The 21,998-nt window shown below is 35.2% G+C and overlaps 1 protein-coding gene across 5 annotated transcripts in view; it reads left to right on the top strand.

Annotated features, from left to right (window-relative positions):
• The first annotated feature begins 7,136 nt into the window (after nucleotides 1-7,136).
• The window catches only part of YTHDC2 (YTH N6-methyladenosine RNA binding protein C2), a 67,993-nt gene continuing 53,131 nt past the window's right edge, over nucleotides 7,137-21,998 (top strand). For 4 of the 5 annotated variants that reach the window (XR_003003042.1, XM_024743361.1, XM_024743360.1 and 1 more), the window contains exons 1-4: nucleotides 7,137-7,511; nucleotides 9,039-9,129; nucleotides 15,743-15,939; nucleotides 17,272-17,471. Coding sequence is in view for 4 of the 5 variants with exons in the window: in XM_024743361.1 (XP_024599129.1) it covers nucleotides 7,325-7,511; nucleotides 9,039-9,129; nucleotides 15,743-15,939; nucleotides 17,272-17,471 (675 nt within the window). In the remaining variant the exon portion in view is untranslated. Of the gene's footprint in view, nucleotides 7,512-9,038; nucleotides 9,130-15,420; nucleotides 15,486-15,742; nucleotides 15,940-17,271; nucleotides 17,472-21,998 lie in introns of those variants that run through there. The other variant, XM_024743362.1, reaches the window with a different exon arrangement.

Raw genomic sequence — 21,998 nt, 5'->3', positions numbered from 1 at the left:
CTTTCCCCCTTTCCTTGTTTGTAATTCCTTCTTCCAAAATCTGGCTGCAGACTAGAGAAGAGGGAGGATCGCGAGAGGGGTAGGATAAATCACTTCTGTCCACATTCCACTGGCCGGCACTTAGTTAGTGTCACAATTTCACAGCAAAAATAGGGACAAAAACATGGGAGAATATGGAAGAAATGTGGTCTAGTGTGCTTAGAAAGAAGAGGAAAACATGAAAATTTATGAGCACTAGCAGCTTTGCCATAGCCACAGTGCCATGAAAATATTGTAATTTTCTATGTGTGCCATGAAGTGAAAAATTTGAGAAGTACTAGAGAGACTCAATAACTTGTCAAAATTAAGGAGCAGCTAGGTTTCTTCCAATTAAATCATATTATCTAACTAGGGCTGAGCACAGCAATTTTATTATTATTTGGGAATATTTTTGATATGTAAATAATGAAGTCAGTGGGAAAACACCAAAACTTGAGTGTAATAAGTAGACTCAAGGTTTCAATTCAGGACACATTTTCTTCACCTTAATCTCTAAGACAAATAAAAATCTGAGTGTTTATGTATGTAAGTCTCTGTTGGGTTAGGTTTTTGGGTTTTAGTTTCTAAATTATCATTATTTGTAACTCTGTGACATCCTGTGAGGTACTGTAGGAAAATGACTAACATGGTGGGACAATAATTATTCTTTGACTGATACTGAGTTGCTAATTCAAATTCTATATGGATATATCAGCAGTTGTGTGGTCTTTTCTACTTTAGTGAAGGAGATGGCTGTTCTCTGTGGCTTACTTTCTAATTTCTTATAAAGTCTTAATGTATCTTCTGGGAATTAAAATATTCTGCCTTCCAAGATAGCCGTTCTTCCCCTTTTAGCAAAACCATATCTGAGATATTTTTTTGTGGATAATTAGACATGTTTACTTTAGATAAATTAATTATCTGAGCTAAACAGACCTACAATTTGGTACCTTGTATAAGGGAATATTTAATTAATACAGAATATTTGATCATTCAATTTGGATTGAAATTATATGTCAGTTTAAAACATAAAAGATCACACAACTCTTTATCTGGAGGTCCAAGAATGACTTTTATAAAGGAGGGAATATGCCTTCTGATATTATGTAGGAAAAAATAGTACTAGACTCAGAGTCTTGTAGGTTACTTTTTTAAAAAACAAATTTATTAAGGTATAATTGACATACAATAGCACATATTCACAGTGTATAATTTTAAAAGCTTTGATATATGTATACATAAGTGAAACCATCACCCAAATCAAGGTAATGAATATATCCGTCACCCCAAAGAGTTTCCTCATGTCCCTTTGAAATTCCTTCCTCTCCATGTTATCCCTAGGCAACCACTGATCTGCTTTCTGTCACTATAGATTAGTTTGCACTTTCTAAGTGTTATATGAATGAAATTACATAGATGTACTCTTTTTGTCTGACTTCCTTCATCTGGCATACTTATTTTGAGCTTCATCCATGTTACTGTGTGTAACAATATATAGTTCATTCTTTTTATAGTTGAGCAGTATTGCATTGTATGCATGTATCACCGTTTGTTTATCCATTCACCTGCTGATGAATATTTGGATTCTTTCCTGTGTTTGGGCTATTACAAACAAAGCTACTACGAACATTTGTGTTCTTGTCTATGTACAGATATATGCTTCCATTTTTCTTGGATAAATACCTAGGAATGGAATGGCTGGATTTTATGGTAACTGTGTGTTTTACTTTTTAAAGAAGCTGCCATACTGTTTCCAAAGTGGTTTCTTTCCCATCACTAATGTATGAGAATTCCAGTTCCTCAACTAGCTCTCTAATACTTTGTAAAATCAGTTAATTTTAGACATTCTGATAGGTATGTAGTGGCATCCCTTTGTGGATTTAAGTTACATTTTTCTAATGATGAATAATATTTAGCATTTTTAATGTGTTTATTTGCCACCCATATATCTTCTTTGGTGAAGTGCCTGGTCAAACTTTGCCCAGTTTAAAACATTGGGTTGTTTGTTTTCTTATTATGGTATTTGAGAGTTATTTATATATTCTAGACATGGCTTTTATCAGATATATGATTTGCAAATTTTTCCCGCCAGTCTGTGTTTTATCTTTTCATTCTTATAACAATGTCTTTCAAAGAGCAAAATTCTTTTGGCTGTGTTGGGTCTTCGTGGCTATGCGCAGTCTTTCTCTAGCTATGGCGAGCAGGGGCTACTCTTCGTTGCAGTGCACAGGCTTCCCATTGTCATGGGTTCTCTTGTTGCAGAACATGGGCTCTAGGTGTGTGGGCTTCAGTAGTTGTGGCACATGGGCTCAGTAGTTGTGGCTCGTGGGCTCTAGAGCGCAGGCTCAGTAGTTGTGGCGCACAGGCTTAGTTGTTCCACAGCATATGGGATCTTCCTGGGCCAGGGATCGAACCCGTGTCCCCTGCATTGGCAGGCAGACTCTTAACCACTGCGCCACCAGGGAAGCCCCCAAAGAGCAAAATTCTTAACTTTGATGAAATCCAATTTATCAATTATTTCCTTTAATGGTTTGTATTTTTGGTGTTATATCTAAAAAGATCTTTGTCTAACCTAAGGTCACAAAGATTTTCTCTTATGTTTTCTTCGAGAAGCTCTGTAGTTTTACCTCTTATATTTAGGTAATGCCTATAATCCATTTTGAGTTAACTTTTGTGTATGGGGTGAGGGAAGGTTTGGGATTATTTTTAAAATCTTATTTGCATTTGGCCATTCAGTTCCAGCACCACTTGTTGGAAAGGCCAGCCTTTCTCCAGTGAATTATCTTTTTACCTTTGTCAAAAGTCAGTTGTCCAAATATATGTGGGTCTATTTTTGGACACTCTATTCTGTACCAATGATCTATTTGTTCACCTTTATGTCGGTACCACACTATCTTGTTGAATGCAGCTTTATAATAAGTCTTTAAATCAGGTTGTGTTAGCCCTCAAACTTTTTTTCTGCTTCAAAGTTGTTTTGGCTATTTTAGTGCATTTCCATATGAAGCATCAGCTTGTTACTTTTTTAGAAAAAAATTGTGCTGGGATTTTTTTTTTTTTTTTTTTTTTTTTGAGGTACGCAAGCATGTGGGATCTTCCTGGACTGGGGCACGAACCCATTTCCCCTGCATCAGCAGGCGGACTCTCAATCACTGCGCCACCAGGGAAGCCCTGTGCTGGGATTTTGATTGGGATTATGTTGAATTCATAGACTAATGAGGAGAGTTGATATCTTAACACTACTGAGTCTTCTGATCCCTGAACACAGTATATGTTTTAATTTGTTTGTCTTTACGTTTTTCTCAGCAATGTTCTTTTGGAGTTTTTAAATAATTTGTAATAAGATAAATTCACTTTTCTTTCTTAGACATGTTTTGTTAGTTGTTTGCAGCTAACTGCAGCGAAAAGTGAGGTCAACATGAAAGTGAAACATAGCACTTCAACTCACTCCTCATTGCCCAGAACTAATCATATGTTCCCACCTAACTGAAACAGGGCCAGGAATTATAGTTCTGGGACATCCCTGGGAAGGAAGAAAACCAGAAATATTTGACAAACATCACTGCTGACTACCATAATATCTTTGGTTGCCTACCCAGTAGTCATTCTCCATCCCTTTTTACTTACTATGAGAACCCCAATTTTCTCCATTCTCTTCTAGGTGACCACCTCATTCAAAAAAGAACAGACCTTTCATGGTAATCCCATTTTTCTTTGCTGGTTATTGGGTTAGCCATGTTCTGGCTAGGAGACATAAGGATGTCTATGTCTGGGACTTCTAGGAAAGTTTTTCTTTACCTTAAAAAGAAATATCAGATGGGGGCACTTATCTTGCCTTTATCTGGTTCTGTGTGATGATGTGCTTACTTGGATCTGCAACCAAGAGGGGAGTGTCAAACACTCTTAGGAGGCAGAGTGCTAAGCTGAACAGGTTCTGCATGACTGAGGGCATTGATGTACAATGTTGAACTAATCATTCCTGGAACCACCCTATCCCAAGACTTCTTGCTATATAAGATGATAAATGTCCTTATTTTGGGCCTTTTTAAAATCTTTGGTTTCCTGTTACTTGAAGTCAAAAGCATCTAGTTAGTACTGAATGCTAAGGATGAGCCAGGAATTGTACTAAGTACTTCATCTGCATAAAGGTAATACAGTCTAACTTAATTCCCATAATAATGCTGTGATATAGGTGTTTTTATCACACACATTTTATGGATGGGTAAATTAAAGCATAGGGAGATTAAGTCCTTGCACAAGGCCATAACTATAAAGTGGCAAAAACAAAGATTAAAACTTTAGGTCTGGGGCTTCCCTAGTGGCGCAGTGGTTCAGAGTCCGCCTGCCGATGCAGGGGAAACGGGTTCGTGCCCCGGTCCGGGAAGATCCCACATGCCACGGAGCGGCTGGGCCCATGAGCCATGGCCACTGAGCCTGCGTGTCCGGAGCCTGTGCTCGGCAACGGGAGAGGCCACAACAGTGAGAGGCCCACGGACTGCAAAAAAAAAACCCAAAAAACCCCCCCAAAACTTTAGGTCTATCTGACAGTAAGTTCAACTTGAAATCATTTGTAAATATTCCATATCTTCCTTATTTTTAATTTTTTTCTGAAGCACATGTAAAAAGTAGAATTGCAGTGTTCACCCTAAGCACCAGAAATTTCTAGGAGTATGCAAAAACATTAGATAATGTAGAATCTGATTGACTTTATAATTTACTGCTATGTAACTTAAGTAAATATTCTCTTTTATTTCAATGAACATATTCCATATGTTTACTAGGTACTAGGAATACAAATATTTTGGCATTTATTCCAAAATAAAGGAAAGAAGGAAAGAAGAAGCACACATTAGATCAATGCCTAATACTTACATATTATGTCAAATTCACAATACTATAAAATGAATATTAAATATACTCATTTTACAGATGGGAAACCAGAAGCTCAGAAGGCAAAGTAAGTAGTCAAGTCACAAAGCTAATAAATGATGGAGCCAATAAAGTGTGGAACAAAGAGGTTATCGAGTGAAATTGAAAGCAATACGTGTCTTACCCCACATAAAATGTTTTCAGTTTTATCACAATATATTTGGTGCATCCAGGTATTATCTTCTATTTATGATTTGTCCTGGAATGAAGCCAGGCCTCATGATCAGCTGGGCTTTTTTTCTATTACCTCATTAATTATCACTAGCATGGCCTTGGACCAGTTTTTAACCTCATCCAGCCTGTTTACTCATTTGTATCATGAGGTAATATAACTACTTCATATGGTTTTGTGAGGATTGGAAAAATAAAGACAGTGCCCCTGGGCACTTAATAAATGGCAGGCATTATTACGAACAGCTAAGAAAATTAGGATCAACATAGTAGAAAATGTTCACACAGTTCACTGGTAACCATGACAGGACCAGGACACAGGACTTATTTCTGCTTATCCAGAACTCTTTCTAGTAGCAAATCAAATTGATTAGGATCCCAAGGATTATGAAGAAAGTTTTCAGAGGATAGAGATGACAAATCTTAATTCCAGATTCTACAATATGGAAAACCAATAAATTTTTATTGTATGCCCATATAGTTCTAGCTACTGTTGAAACAGTGACAAGCAAGATAAGGTTCCTGCTCCTAAAAAGCTTATATTATAGTGAAAAGAGCAAATAATAAATATATAAATAAACAAAATAATTTCAAACAGTGGGAAATGATAATGGGTTGATGTGGGAGAGCCTATCTAGGTAACGGATGGAATCCTGGCTTATATGAGGAGAAAGAGGCATCCATGTGAAGTACTGGGAGGAAGATTGTCATGTGCAGGAGAAAACTGTGCAAGTGGAAAGTTCCCCTGCTGTAATAAGCTTGGTGTGTTCAAGGGACAGAAAGAAATTAGTGCATTTGAGCACTGTGAGGATGAGAATGGTGGGAGGTAGACAGAGGCCAGATTAGGCAGGGTCTTCAGGGTCATGGTAAGGAATTGAGGGTGTTTTATAGTTGCAATGGGGAGCAATTGGAGTGCCTTGTGTAGGGGTGTTAACCTACTTGGCTTGTACAGTTGTCTCTCTATCTGTGGGGATTGGTTCCAGGACTCCTTGAGGATACCATAATGCAAGGATGTTCAAGTCCCTTGTATAAAATGGCAGTAATATTTGTATATAACCTATACATATCCTCTTATGTACTTAAAATAATCTCTAAATTACTTATAATGCCTAATGCAATGTAAATACTATGTAAATAGTTGCAGTGCACAGTAAATTCAAGTTTTGCTTTTTGGAACTTTCTGGAATTAAAAATTTTTTTTTTTTTGGTTTAGTGGTTGGTTGAAGCAGTGATAAGGAACCCAAAGATACTGAAAGCCAACTGTGTTTTTAAAAAGATCACTCTAGTTGCTTTCTGGAGAATGGATAATAGGAAGACTAGAGTGGAAGCAATTAGGGTGGCTGGGTTGAGGTTTATGTTAGTGGAATTGTATACAAGCAAATGGACATTCTCATAATCTTCCTTGACATCCCAAACTAAAGGGTTGCATCTTCCTATTCCATTATCTCACATAGCACTTACAACTACCTTTAATCATTTTTTTTGTCTACTGTTATTCCTATATAGGTTGTCAGATAAAATAAGGCCACTCAGTTGAATTTGCATTTCAGGTACCGGATAATTCTTTACTCTGTGTGCTCCCAAATATTGCATGGGAAATACCTATACTGAAATTGTGTTCCTTATCTGAAATTCCAATAAACTGGGCATCCTGTATTTTTGTTTACTAAATCTGGCAACTCTACCCCCACTAGAATGTAAAATCCACGAAGGCAGGAGCCCTTTCTGTCTGGTTCCCCAATGTATATCTAGGGCACATAGTAGAAGCCCACACATGCTTACTGAATGAATTAATGATTTAACCAAATAGCGAGCGACTGAATAAGTAGTTGAACGAGAGGCCCTCGGGACGGTGGCGGGGGGGCGGTGCGTGGGGACAGGAAACGACAGGAAGAACCAGCTCGACAGGGAGCTGGAGATTTGGACGCAGCGCGCAGGACGCCAGGGACAGTCGGCGTGCTGAGGTCACTGGCGCCGGCCCCGGTGACGTCATCACGCCCGCGCTCTCCGCCCGGCTGGCGCTCTAGTGCCGCCGGCGCCTCATCGGCTGCTGTGGACACCGGGAGCTTTCCGGTGAGCCCGATCCAGCGCAGGCAGCCTGTGGAGCCTTTTGGCCCCGCCAAGGCCCCCGAGGCCCACTTTCCCTGTCGTTGGCCGTCAGCCAGCAGGCCTGGCCGCTGTACCGCGAGGAGAACACCTCCTCAGGGCCATGCCCAGGCCGAGTAGCGTCTCCCAGCGGCCGTCGGCTCCTGGAGGGGGCGGCGGTAGCGGCCCGGCGCCGTGTGGCCCTGCGGGAGGCGGCCGGGCCAAGGGGCTGAAGGACATTCGTATAGACGAGGAGGTGAAGATCGCGGTCAATATCGCTCTGGAGCGTTTCCGATACGGGGACCAGAGAGGTGAGGTTCCCGACAGGGACCCCGCCGGCTGCCCCACCTCCCGGAAGCCCGGTCCCTCGTGGGAAGGGGCTGCCTCACCGGAGCGGGGGGAGACGGGGGCGGTCCACCGGGCCCGAGCGAAGCGGGCGCGGGGCTGGGGCCAGAGTTGTGAGCCTTGCCCGGGGATGTGAAGAGCCCCGTGGCGTCCTGCGGCTCAGCCGGGTTACGGGGCACTTGTCTGGCGTCCGAAGACACGAAAATCAGGTTGCTCAACTGCAGGAGGCATTTCTTTCCCCAGGGAGAGGCCTTTCGGTAGCTTTGCCACAACTTTTAGGTATTGTTAAGACTCTACTTTTTTTTTTTTTTTTTTTTTTTTTTTTTTTTTTTTTTAAAAGGAGGTGGTGGTAGCCTTAATCGAGGTACGTTTAGTTTGAGTTTCGGAAGTAGAGGAACAGAAGGAAATTCGACGAATAAATGCAGTGGCAATATGTACTGCTTTGTTTACATCCTGGAAGTATCACTCTAAACACTTAAAAAAAAGAAAAGAAACTCGTTCTGTTAGACGAAACGTCTTCCATACCTCTTAAGGTTGGAAAGCTACTTGTCTTGGGTCACACAGTGCAGAACCGGCAGCTGACCTATGATCAGTACAGGATATTGAGAGCTCATTCCGATTTGCTCCTCTAAGTAGAGGACCCCTTATTCTGGAAGCTTAGAGTCTTTCCCTCTCCCCGCAAAAAAGGACCTGGACAGAGTGATTCTGAACTTTCATTAAACAGAGGTGAAGCCCCAGAAATATACAGCATCATATCCAGTCTGAGACAGTGAAATAGGGATTCTATGCAGTTTTTGAAGGCAAAGACACTGGAATCTGATACTGAGCATTCATAATACTTGAGCATACCTCATCCTTGAAGGAAATAAACATTTTGTTGGTTAAGCAAGTAAGTTAAGATAGTAAAATATGTTCATCAGGAGCTCAAGATTTCAGCACAAGAGGACTAATCTTTGGTGAACATCAGGGTCCTTTATCAAATTTAGGTTTAAATGTTATTAATATCAGAATTCTGGTAGACATTCAGTGGTTAATTAGTACAGGCATATCTCATTGCACTTCACTTTATTGTGCTTTGCAAATACTGTGCTTTTTTACAAATTGAAGGTTTGTGGCAACTCCATGTTGTCAGATGATGGTTAGCATTTTTTATCAATAAAGGATTTTTAAATTAATTGTGTATGTTGTTGTTTAAGACATAATGCTATTGCACACTTAATAGGCTACAGTGTAGTGTAAACATAACATAGGCCCTGGAAACCAAGAAAATTTGTATGACTTGCTTTATTACAATATTCACTTTATTACAAGGGTCTGGAATCAAACCCACAGTATCTCCTAGGAATGCTTATATCTGTTTTTCACATAAAATATGATAATTTGATTATATGTTTATATGATTTTTCATATTTTATAAACATATATGTGTATTGAAGTACCTTGAAGGAAAATTGCCGATCCACAAATGATGCTTTGTGTTTTTTTCCATGTAGAAATGGAATTTCCTTCTTCTTTGACCAGTACGGAAAGAGCCTTTATTCATCGATTGAGTCAGTCTCTTGGTTTGGTTTCTAAAAGTAAAGGGTAAGCTGACAAGTTTTCTTAATTGAAAAAATTATTTACCGAAAAAGAGAAATGTTTTTGACTAGTTATTACTGCTTTAGTTAGATTCACATCCTTAATTATATTGTGTGTAGATGATCTGATTCATGTCTGTACCAAACTCAGCTCTTTGCTTTTCTTACTGTCCCCCTTTTTTGTTTTCCCTGATTGGGGGAGAGTGGGAGAAGAAGGTAAATTTTAAGATATAAAGAGAATGGTTTAAAAGTTGAAGTTGATTGCATTGAGAAAGGTATTCTCTTCTTGTATGGAAACCAAAACTTTTTTCTTGAAGAATGGATGGACTAAAAATAATAAGTACAATTATTTACAGAACTTATCTCTTTTGATGCTACTGTACTATAATGGTATGCTTTTAGAACACATGCTTGTTGTTTTTTTTCATACCAAGTCACGAATCTGATGATTAGAACTGATTAAATAAAACTGAACAAGAGGAAACGTAAATATTTTTTGAAGATCACTTATCCATAGTGGGGAAAAGTCATTTGAGCCATCCATATTGAAGAACTCTAAAATTCTGTGGAGTTATTTCATTTTGGGAATAAGAATGATGGGACTGATATAGAGTTCTTAGTATTGGTGCTATTGACGTTTTGGACTGTATAATTCTTTATTGTGGAGGGCTATTTTGTGCACTGTAGGATGTTTAGTAGCATACCTAGCCTTTACCCACTACATGCCAGTAACACTTCCACCCCCAGTTGTGACAACCAAAAATGTCTTTAGGCATTTCCAAAATCTTCCCTGGGAGCAATATTGCTCCTGGTTGAGAACCACTGAGATTGGGGGAAAAAAAGATGAAATTTCAGCTTCCAGCTTTTAGGTTAAGAAGAGGGAAAACAAAGCCTTAATTGAGTAAATATATTAATGACTAAATAGAAGGTCCTAAGGTGAAAGTAGCTGAAGTTGCAATGTCTTGCATATGAATGTCCACCATAGTGATGGTACAGTTACTGACTGAGACAAGGGATGTAGCTTAGGTGCATGTGCACTTTGAACATCACTGAAACCAGTGTTGGCATCCTGGAAAGGTCCCACCCATATTATAGTCATCTGGATAGGTAAAATATTGCACTTGAAAATAAAAATAAGGTGCAGGGCCACAATCCTTTATCCAAAAGGGCCTGGGCCAAATATGTTTTGAGATGCAGATTTTCAGATTTCAGAAAGGCAATAGGGTATATTAGCAGTATGTTATATTTCTTGCTGAAAAATGTATGACTATTCACACTAAGGTAAATAAAGATCATAAATAGCTTCATGTTAATTTAACCAGGCTTTGCTGCCAAATGAAGTTGCTGCAGACTTTCAGAAGTCTGCCACTTTTCAGAGCTGTTTGGATTTAAGGGTAGTAGATAAGAGATTGTGGGCCTGCACTAGAAAATATCTGTTATAAACACACTGTTCTGCAGCTACATCATTTCTGTGGTCACATATGGGTTTTTAATTCTAAACAGTGAACTTGGAAATGACCTTTAGAAATTACTCTTAGAAAAGCAGTCCATTGGACTAGACTACCTCTACTTTTGTTCAGTAGCATGATCCTTTAAAGGATGGTCCAGAGATGAAAAAAAGTTTGGGGGGGGAAGGGGAGAGCAAGTTATCAGGACAAAAAAAGGGGGATGAAGAAACATTGAAGAGACAGAAAGAGGAAACAGGAAAGAGATGCTAAGGGAATCAAGGCAACTCCACCTATTATCTCATCCCTACTCCCTATATCTAGTGCTCCATAAATCCTCTTCTTCGTAAATGTCCTAGCTCTTTCCCAATCCCTTTTTATCTCTGAGCAAACTTAGTACAGTGTTTTTCTAGTGGTCCTTGTCATTTTCAAATGCCTTTCCTTCTTTTTACATATATAAAGAACTAAATCACTTTGAATATATTTCTTAAATCCTTTCTTTTCATTTATATGAGAATTTGTACCTGACTTGTATGGGTTTTTCTGTTCACTCTTGAGTAACGATCTTTTATTTTTAACCTCCTAGAATTAACTTTGTTAATTTAGGATAGTTAAGTTAGTTAATAATTGTTAAGTTAGTCTTTCTGTTGTGTGTTTGTTTTTTTTTTTTTTTTTTTTGTGACTGGTGTTATGATTTCATAATACCTATTTGAGAGGTGTGGAGGAAAGGACAAGAAACCTGGATTCTAATCCCAGTCTGTCACTGCTTTGTTCTTTAGGTTTGGTCATGTCCCTTAACTTTAAAGGCCTGTTTTCTTAAATGTAAAAAATGAAGGAGTTAATCTCTATGTGTTGGTTAAGATTCTGTGATCCCGTAGTTTATTTTGAGTTTCTTACAAGGTTTTTAAAAAACAGATTCCAGACTTACTGTGTGATAATTTACAGGTTTTTTTTTCTGATCACTTTTTAATTTTTTTAAATCTCCTTTCTTTCAAAATGAAGCCACATGTGTTGGATTTTGTTTTTCATCTCCTCTTAGAGAGTTGGGTTTACTTTGAATTGATTATTTTCTTTATAATTGCTCATCTTTTGGTAAAAATACTCTTGTTGGAGTAACACCCCCATTTTGTGTTCTTCACTATATCCTAACGTTTTCTTAGACATTCCAGTCAAAATTTCACCTTGTAATTTGTTCTGTTTTTCCTCAACCTATGTCACTGTGTTTTGGTTCTAAGAGCACACTTTTTTGAGTCTTTAATTTGTTCATGAATAAAACAAAATTCTTTCCTATTCTTCTTAGTCCAAGTTAGACAAAAAGAAATTTACAAGATGAACTTTGTTAAAAACTTGTGGAAAGAGAAAATATAAAGTGTATGAAAGCAGGTTTTCCAAGTACAGGTTTTTTATCCTGTGATTGCTGAAGGTGCTGCTTAATAGGTATCCAGTTATTCTACTCACCCTGACCAGGAGGCTCTACTGTACAACAAGACCCCCTTTCAGATCTTAGTTACTGCCTCCCTTACCTCCTGCCATGGAAGATTGCATACCGCACTCCACCTCTCTTCCCCTAGCTAAAACAGAAAATGGGTTAAAAGTGATGAACCCTGTTAGTGAAGTTTTGGATATCCATTAAATAAACACCTACAGTGCGCAGTAATAATAGTAACAGTAGCTAACGTTTATTAAGTGCTCTTGTGCAACAGGCATTGTGCTAGGTGCTTTAAGTAGATTATTTGATCCTCACAACAGGCTTGTATGGTAGGTTCTATTTTTTCAATACCTGGTGCCTGTATAACAGATGAGGCAATTCGAGCTTAGAAAATTAAATAGTTTTCCCAAGATCACACAGCTAGCAGGTGGCAGAGCCAGCAATCAGACCTAGTGAATGTTTAGCTAATTAATTTTTGTTTTTCACAGTGAGTTCATAACAGTGTTTTAGGAACTGTGAGGAGTTAAGACAGAGATATTGGATAAAGCTCATCTCTAAGTTGCTTATTGTCCATTAAGTCACAAAAAGAAAAAAATTTACCACAAACATAGCATCACATGAAAATAATTGTGTTTAGTGACAAAATTAACTCATTTGGTTTATTATTTTCTAGGTAATCATAATAAAGCACAAATTTGTATGATTCAAACTTTAATAAATTTGTAATTTTGTATTACAGTATTGAGGAGAAAATGGTTTGGAGTTAGATCTTTGCATCTGTCTGCTTAGTGGAAGTATAAATTAAAGGGATATGAAATTAAGTATATACTAGACATCAAACAAATGTGTATTTTTTTTAGAGGCATTAGCTCCTTGGTGGATGTGAGCTTTATAAGCAGTGATTTCAGATTTTGGCTCTTTAGCAGATTTTTAAACTGTTCTCAGGTTTGTAAAGTGGGGAATAGCAAGGTGTATGGTTGTATTTGAGGTAGATTACTCAGTAACATGCTGTGTAAATGAAACATTTATTAATATTAAAATTGCATCAAATTTGATTAGTTATATCATCATTTTTCTTTAAAAAGAAGAAGCTATTGAAATGTCGTAAGTTCATTATAACATGCATGATTACTTTTCCCTTTGAAAATTAGAAGTTATGATGTTCTTATCTGTATTTGTAGGCCATTTACTTTTATACTTAAATATGGCATATAGGGCTTACATGTTATTATTTTAAAAAATTCTTGTGAAGTTCATTTATCTAGCATCTTTTCCATGTTGTGCAGGTAGTTTCTAGTCAATTTTGCTGTGTAAAGGGAACTACTAGATATTCATCAAATTATAGTGTTGGTTACCTTGGAATGAAAGCATGATGATGAGATTTCAGTGTGTTAGTTTACATAGTAGGACAACTCTACTATATTGAATGTTTTCATCCACACAATAATGAGGTGAATATTTTGCCAAAATTTCACTAATTTTTTAATTATATATCAGTGTCACTGTGGTGTTGAATGGGGTAGGAGTGAGCCCTAATAGCACTAATAGTAGAATTTTTTTACTAAAACATAAAAACTATCAAGTTGATATTCTCTTTCTGTCCCACCATCTGGGTTCAAACTGAATTTAGTAAATTGTAAATGGTAATGACTAAGTACTCACACTCGCTTAGTATGAGTTATTGTTATAGATTAATGCTGAATTATTATTAGGCAACCTATGTTAGGAAAGTTTCAATCTGACCTGTTATTTTAGTTGTGAGCTTATTGAGGAAAGAGTATATTTTCCTCAACTTTGTAATTGTAGCTTCTAGCATAGTGCCTGGCATACAGTAGGTAATCAATATATGATGAATGATTGAATGAATGAATAAAATAAAATTAAAGGTGAAATATAGCAAAACTTTCCTGAGATGATTTCTGAGAAAATTAAAGCATCTTGGAGCTGATAGAAATATTAGAGGTTTTAAAATTCTGTGTCAGAGAAGTAAAATGATTTATTTTTGATCACATAGCTCGTTAATTGAAAGATTATTACTAGCTGAACACAAGCCTCCTGACTGTTGCTCTAGTGCTCATTTCAGCACACTTCTGGCCTTCTATAGTTAAAATTTTATGAAGTACATGGAACAGAAGGGGAATGAATAATTGAGTCTATCATGACTGTACTGAGGTTTCAGAAAAGTCCATGGGAAAAGAACCTACTACAGAGAACATCTCTAGAATCCAATAATTCTGATTTACCATGGAAATGACTAAAATTTCTAGATCAGTTAGATTTTAATAAGCTCATCTTTATGCCATCATTTAAGCATCACTAAGCACTTGTCCAGGAGTAGATGATGGCATAGAAAGGGTATAATTCATTGAGGAGTTTCCAGAAATTAAAAATCTTGGTAAATTGAAAACCTCACTTAGAAGACTTAGATAGCTGAAGCTGTATAGGTTAATCTTCAGTTTCATGTCACTCTATAGTGAATATATTGTTGAAAATATTTAAATTAGATTTAGGAATTAGGAAAATTCTAAAATTTAGTTTAGAATTAGTAAAATTATATATATAATTTTCATTGTATTTGTGGCTTTGTTGCTCATTTCTATAATATGATAGTGGCATTAACAAATGGCAAAACATTTTATGAAATGTTTTGTGTAACTATTTTTGGTACAAGAAACGATATTTTTTCCTGGCTATAATTATAATAATAGCTTTCATTTATTTAATGTGTACTTTGTAGCAGATACTGCCCTTTACGTGCATTATCTTATTTAATCATATGAAGAGTCCTTTGAGGCAGGTATTATTATTATTATTATTATCATTATCATCTTAGGCTCAGAGCTATTAAATAATTTGCTTGTGGTCCCACAGCTAGTAGGTGGTAGAGATAGGATTCAAATCCAAGTCTGTTTGCTTTCATAACCCAAGCTCTTTACAGTACTACATTGTACTAGATTATAGACATGTATTATTAAATCATTCAAAATACATTTGAGGACTTCCTGTGTGTATAACATTGTACTTAGTACTCCTAAAGCTACAGAAGTCATCAAAGACACAATTAGGACCATTTAAAGAAGTAAATATACCTACATCAGGTAACTTGAGAACAGTTATAAATCATCATTACCTTATAATTGAAGGCTAGAGTCAGAAGCTTTGAAAAACTTCTTTTTTTTTTTCCCCCAGTATACATCTGAAAATACTTATCAGTAGTGCTGATTTATGTTTTTTTGGTCCAGCCACTAAACTTGGCTTTCTTAACAGGTTTTCATGGGAGTGTGACATTACCAGCATACTGGAGAAACATTCAGTGGGATATATTAGTCTGGACCACTGTTATAATTGGACCACTATAATGTTTTCATTATCAATTTTAGATTCTATTGTTCAAATTGATTTTCTCCCTCTATATGTTTCCCAGCATGTATTAACTGGTGATGTTTCATCCACCATGAAGCCTGCTAAGACAAACTTTAACACTTAAGGGTAAGTAAGCCTTTTTTTTTTTTTGCTGATTTAAAATTGGATTTGCAGCATTTTGAAATTTTAATTGAAAATGGTCTTGTGGCCAGTTTAGCATTAAATTCCTCTTTACTGAATTTTCTGGGATTTCCAGCATCTTATCCCAAAGCATTTTGATCTTTTTCAGTGTTTTGCTTGAGACATGTTTTCTAAGTAGCCATACATCATATGTGAACAAATTGACTATATATAGTAAATAAATGATTTTTATTAATATTCAGAAAGGGAGCAAGTAGATACCTAACTGTGAAGAAGAAAGATGGATCAGAAACAGCTCATGCAATGATGACCTGTAATTTGACTCATAATGCAAAACATGCTGTTAGGAGCCTAATTCAAAGATTTCCTGTCACCAGTAAAGAGCGTACTGAACTTCTGCCTAAAACAGAAAGAGGAAATGTGTTTGCAGTTGAAGCTGGTATGTATTTTCTGGGGAGCTTCCTTGTTTATCCTATTATTTCTTGACTGTTCTTTTTCCACTTAAAATTTATTTTTAAAAACTAACATGAAATATGATTTCTCAATTTGAATAGTTGGTTAGAAATGATTAAGAGTTGTGAAGATTTTGGAATGAATTGCAGTGTTAAGGCATGTCATTAAGTTAGACAGGGTTTTTTGTAAAGTGTTACAGTAATAGCTAAACATTTATTGAGCACTTATTGTGTGCTAGACAGTATACTAAACTCTACATAGAGCCTCATAGCAACCCTTGCAAGGTAAGAATTTCCCCTATTTCACAGGTGAAGAAACTGGGGCTCAGAGAAGTTAAATTTGTTCAAGGCCACTCAACCAGCCAGTAAACCACAAAGCTGGGATGTGACTCCAAAGTCTGAACTTTCCTATATTATGCTGCTGTGACACACTAATGAGTGGGATTTTGAATTGGGACTTTAGCTTCTGGAAAGAGACAGGACAGAGTCTTCAGTACATTAACTTGTTCAAAGGTAGATAAATAAATATATTTAGGTTATAAAATGAAGTAATTTTACTATTTGGAAAAATAACTTTTCTAATGAGAAAGTTATTTCTTTTATTATCTCCAGTGAAAGAATCTGCATAATTTTTATTGGCGGAGTACGTTTGCAGAATGTAGAAATGCATGGTGCTAGCTATCAAGGAGTTTTAAAAATACATGCACATAAAAATATTTTGGGTTATGTGAAGAGTATAAAGCACATCATGCCTTTTGTATTCCTATCTGCTTAAATGTAGATGTTGGCTAAAATGCACAATTAGATTTGTTAATCATTAGGACCTTATATTTACACATATTATTCTGTTTGATCACATGATCTTACATGCTAACTTTAAACATAGAGGGTTTTTTATTTTTCATATGTGTTTTCATACTGTATGTAACAGAATTTATAAGTATAATATACATTGTTTCCTACTCTAAAATTATAATTTTCTGTGTTATAATTGATAGAAACAAAGCTGAAAATTATTTTAGGATATCAAAATTGGGTTTTATTTTTAATGATTTTTGAATGATTGGTTTTTGTTCATTTTTAAACATTGTGCACCGGAAATACTTTTGGGGAATTTGCCTTCTGATTGATATAAAAATGTGTAACATTCTCTAAGAATATTGTGTGGCAGTACAACAGCTGAGGCATTGCTTTTTAACTTTAGACTGAGTAGAGAAGAAGCACTTGAAAGGAATTACATTAGAAATTACTTATTTTTGTTTTTTAACTCTTTTTATTGTTGATCATAAATTTTTTTGTTCTCTTATTCATTTTCAAAGAAAACCGGGAAATGAGCAAGACAAGTGGGCGACTCAACAGTGGCATATCTCAGATTCCAGTGAAAAGAGGAGAATCTGAATTTGATTCTTTCAGGCAGTCTCTGCCAGTGTTTGAGAAACAAGAAGAAATTGTTAAAATAATTAAGGAAAATAAAGTAGTTTTGATTGTAGGAGAAACTGGGTCTGGAAAGACTACACAGGTTTGTTTCTTCTTTGTTGTTTATAGAAGAAAAAATTATTTTATCTCGTGATAGTTTTATATCAAATTTACACTACATGTATTTTAACAAAAAACAAAAAAGGAACTTTTGTTTATTTTAAGGGTTATTTCAGAAATAAATTATTACTGGAAGTACATTTTGAGAATTTGTAGAAAGGTAATGTTTTAAAATATTTATTCTTAAATTAGTACATAAGGGCTTTATTTAAACAGAGGTGAGGTTGTGATTTGGTATCATGAAAGGAAAATGGACTTTGACCTTCAGTTCAGATTCCAGCTTCCACATTTATTGAATGTGAAATTTTAGGCTAGACTTGTAACTCTTGAAGCCAGAGTCCTCATTTATAAAATGGTACTAACAATTGCTACCATTCGAGGTGGGGTTTAGAGGTAATGTCTGTGAAGTGCCTAGCATAGTGTTTTTACATAGCTAAATTAAAAGTAATATTGATAACAACAAGAAGTGTTAATATAAAGTTAACATAAAGTGGGATTAATATGACATGTTTGACTTGGATGTTTAGAATCATAGTACTTCATTGTTATGAAGTTTCACTCATAGGCTGACAAGGTTGGAAGTAAGCATGGTACAATGATATGACCTTTTCTTGTTTATATTCTTTAACATGTTAGCATGTTGAAACAGTAAAATTACTTTGCTTTTGATTGAGGTGCAGATAGAATAGTCAGTATAATTTTACATTTTCTTCTTTTCTTTTATGGACAAATAAATTTGCTTTTGACAATTGCTTAAGATTTCCTATGCTTATATTGGTTGGTTTCATAAAGTTAGATAAATAAGGCAAGGTGGTAGGAGAGGTTGACTATAAACTTTATCAGTTATTTACTTGTGGGACTTAATCATTTTCACAGAAGTGTAACTCTTTATACCTAAAACATGAGCCTATAAAACTAATTACAAACGTGATGAAATTTTTATATGAAGACAATGTATAAGATTTTTCTTCAATATGATTATGATTAAGTGAAATTCCATGGAGTCATGCCAAAGAATCTGTTCAGATGTCTTAGATTGTTATAATTGTTTTAGTATTAGAAAGTTTTGTCAGTTGATGTTAATTGTAGCCATTTTAATTATATCAAATAGAGATAATGAAAGTTTTGATAAAATATAACAAATATGGTTTTATTTAAATTGAGTGTTCTTCCTAAGGATATTTGTATACTGGAATTATGGATGTCTATTTTCACAATTATGTGTATCATTTTACTAGGTATGAAAAGATCTGGAGAATTTAGTTAGGAATTAAATATTATTTTCGTTGCTTTTCAAAAGAAACTATTAATCTGAATGGGTTTAAACCTAAGAAATAATTGTATCTTGTTCAAGGAGTTCAAGTAAAATTACTAATGTTCCTGTCCTATGAAATACAGATATGACAGTTTGAAGTTAATATCATTAGCCATTTTCATCTTTCCTTTGGGAGCATTAGGAAGTTATTTGCCTTTTTTTTTTTTTTTTTTTTTTTTCCCGTTACGTGGGCCTCTACCGTTGCGGAGCACAGGCTCCGGGCGCGCAGGCCCAGCGGCCATGGCTCACGGGCCCAGCCGCTCCGTGGCATGTGGGATCTTCCTGGACCGGGCACGAACCCGTGTCCCCTGCATCGGCAGGCGGACTGTCAACCACTGCGTCACCAGGGAAACCCTTATTTGCCTTTTGAATGTTCATATTCATTATATAAAATTCAAACATTATAGAAAATATAATGTTTTTATATTTCTCCCTGGTTTATTGTCAGAAACTTGGAGTATATGTTTCTGGGTTTTTCGGGGGATTGTTTGTTTTGTTTTTGTTCTCTTTACAGTATTGATATAGATTATTTTTAAAACAAACATGGGATAATATGTATATGCTTTGCATCTTGCTTTTTTCACTTAATAGATATTGAATATTTTTCTGTGTTAGTACCTAGCGATAGACCTCATTTTTTAAACAATTGAGTAGCATTCCTGAGCATTTTTGTAATAACAGTGATAAAATAAATGACTGTTTACTGCGTGCTGAAGTTTTACAACAGTTATCTTAATTAAACATCTTATTAACCCAAGATATGTAGGCTTGTTATTATCTCTTTTTACAGATGTGGAATAAAAACTAAAACTTACAGATGTTAATCTACCCAAATTCACATAACTAGGAAGTGGCAGAGCAGGAATCTTACTCTGTACTTACTTTATTATATTGCATCCTAATATTTCTTTTCTAATTTGTGGGAATGTTTTAATAGGATAAATTCCTAGAAGTGGAAATGCTGGATCAAAAATATTGCATTTAAAATTTTAGTAGCTAGATTAACTAGTTACTGTCTGTTAATTCAAAAAAGACTTATCATATTAAAATAGTACTGAATGTACTGAAAGTTCCCATTTCTCTAAAACTTAGGCAACAATGGATATAATTTATTTTTTACCTTTATCAATCTGATAAGCAAAAAATAATGTTTTAATTTCTCTGATTCTTAGTTGAGTATCTTTTCGTTTGCTTATTATCTATTTATATTCTGTGAGTTACTTATTTATATCTTATTTTTCTTTAGGTTTAATCATTTTGGATTTATTTTTAATAATGCTTTGTACATTATGGATACATGGCTGTTATGTGTTAGATATCTTAAAAACAATTTCTCCCAATTTTTTGGTTGCTTTTTTAGCTTTGCTTATGGTATCTTGATTAGTAGTTTTACATTTTTATTTAGTCAAATCTGTCAGTCTTTTTTTAGGGCTTCATGCCATGCTCAGAAAATCACTTTCTACCCCAAGATTAAAAAACATTTTCCTACAAATATTTTATTCTAATACTTTTATATTTGTAGTTTTAAAAATCCATCTGGAGTTTATTTTATTGTGTCATATCAGGTAGGAATCTAACTTTTTTCCTTATGTTAGTATCTAGTGTTCCAATATAATTTTCATTTAATAATCCCTTCCTCCGATTTTAAGATGCTACTTTTTAAAAATTGAAGTATAGTTGATTTACAATATTGTGTTAGTTTCAGGTGTACAGCAAAGTGATTCAGTTATATATATATATAATTATTTTCAGATTATTTTTCATAATAGGTTATTACAAGATATTGAATATTGTTCCCTGTGTTATGTAGTAAATCCTTGTTGCTTATCTATTTTATGTAGTGTGTATCTGTTGATCCCATGCTCCTAACTTATCCCTTCTTCCCTTTTCCCTTTGGTAACCATATGCTTGTTTTCTATGTCTTTGAGTCTGTTTCTGTTTTGTAAATAGACTCATTTGTATTATATTTTAGATTCCACATATGAGTGATATCATATAATATTTGTCTTCCTCTGTCTGACTTACTTAGTATGATATTCTCTAGGTCCATCCATATTGCTGCAAATGGCAACATTTCAGTCTTTTTTTATGGCTGAGTAATATTCCATTGTGTACATGTGTGTGTGTGTGTGTATGTATGTGTGTGTGTGTGTATATATATATATATATATATACCCACAACATCTTTATCCATTCACCTGTTGATGGACCCTTAGGTTGCTTTCATGTCTTGGCTATTGTAAATAGTGCTGCTGTGAACATTGGGGTGCATGTATTGAGATACTACTTTTGATCAAATACTAAATTTCTATAGTACCTGGGTATATTTCTGGAATTTTTGTTATGTATTTTTAATTATCTGTTCCTACACCAAGATCTCACTTTTTGCATTTTGTAGTTTTACAGTATGTAGCATAATATTCCTCTTTATTATTAGCTTCTCTTTTTAGATATTTCTTAGCAGTTTGTTTGCATTTATGCTTCCGAATGAACTGGTCAAATTTTAAAAAATCCTGGAGGGTAAGACGTGCATGAAAAGATGTCCTTTTCACTCATAGTTAAAGAAATGAAATCAAAACAATAATTATATTTTTCAACTATTAGATTGGCTGAAATTTAAAAATTGATGAAATCCAGCATTTGCATAGGTGTTGGGAAAACAGCATCTTCTGCTCTGTTGGTAAAAGTATAAATTGTTTTGAAGAGCAGATTGATAATTTTTCTATGAAAATTTAAATTTGTATACTCTTTGACTCCACATATATTAGTCTTTGCGTAAGTATGTGAAGATAGATGTTCACTGCATCATTCTTTTTAATAGTAAGCAACAGCATCAAAAATAACAAGCCTAAACAAACTGGAAATTACTTAATGTATAGTCATATTTGTTAAATTATAGCACATCCATAAGATGGAATGTGCAGCTATTAAAATGGATTAGGTAGATCTGATGTGTTATTAAGTGACATCTGCAAATTACAAACATTAAGTATAATAATGACTTTGTGTGAATAAAGACCTGTTTATATACACAAATAATTTAAGTTGTATAAACTTTTTTTTTTCCCCAAAAGAGTTTATAAGAAAATTAACAGTAGTTACTTTCATGGAGAGGTCTATTGGTAGTAGTATGGGTGGGGAAGACTTTTACTTTTTATTTTAAATCTTTCTGACCTGTTTAAATTTAATTATAGA

Source organism: Neophocaena asiaeorientalis, unplaced genomic scaffold, assembly GCF_003031525.2.
Source record: "Neophocaena asiaeorientalis asiaeorientalis breed wild unplaced genomic scaffold, Neophocaena_asiaeorientalis_V1.1 scaffold26, whole genome shotgun sequence".
Lineage (NCBI taxonomy): Eukaryota > Metazoa > Chordata > Mammalia > Artiodactyla > Phocoenidae > Neophocaena > Neophocaena asiaeorientalis.
This window is presented reverse-complemented; position numbering and strand designations above follow the sequence as displayed.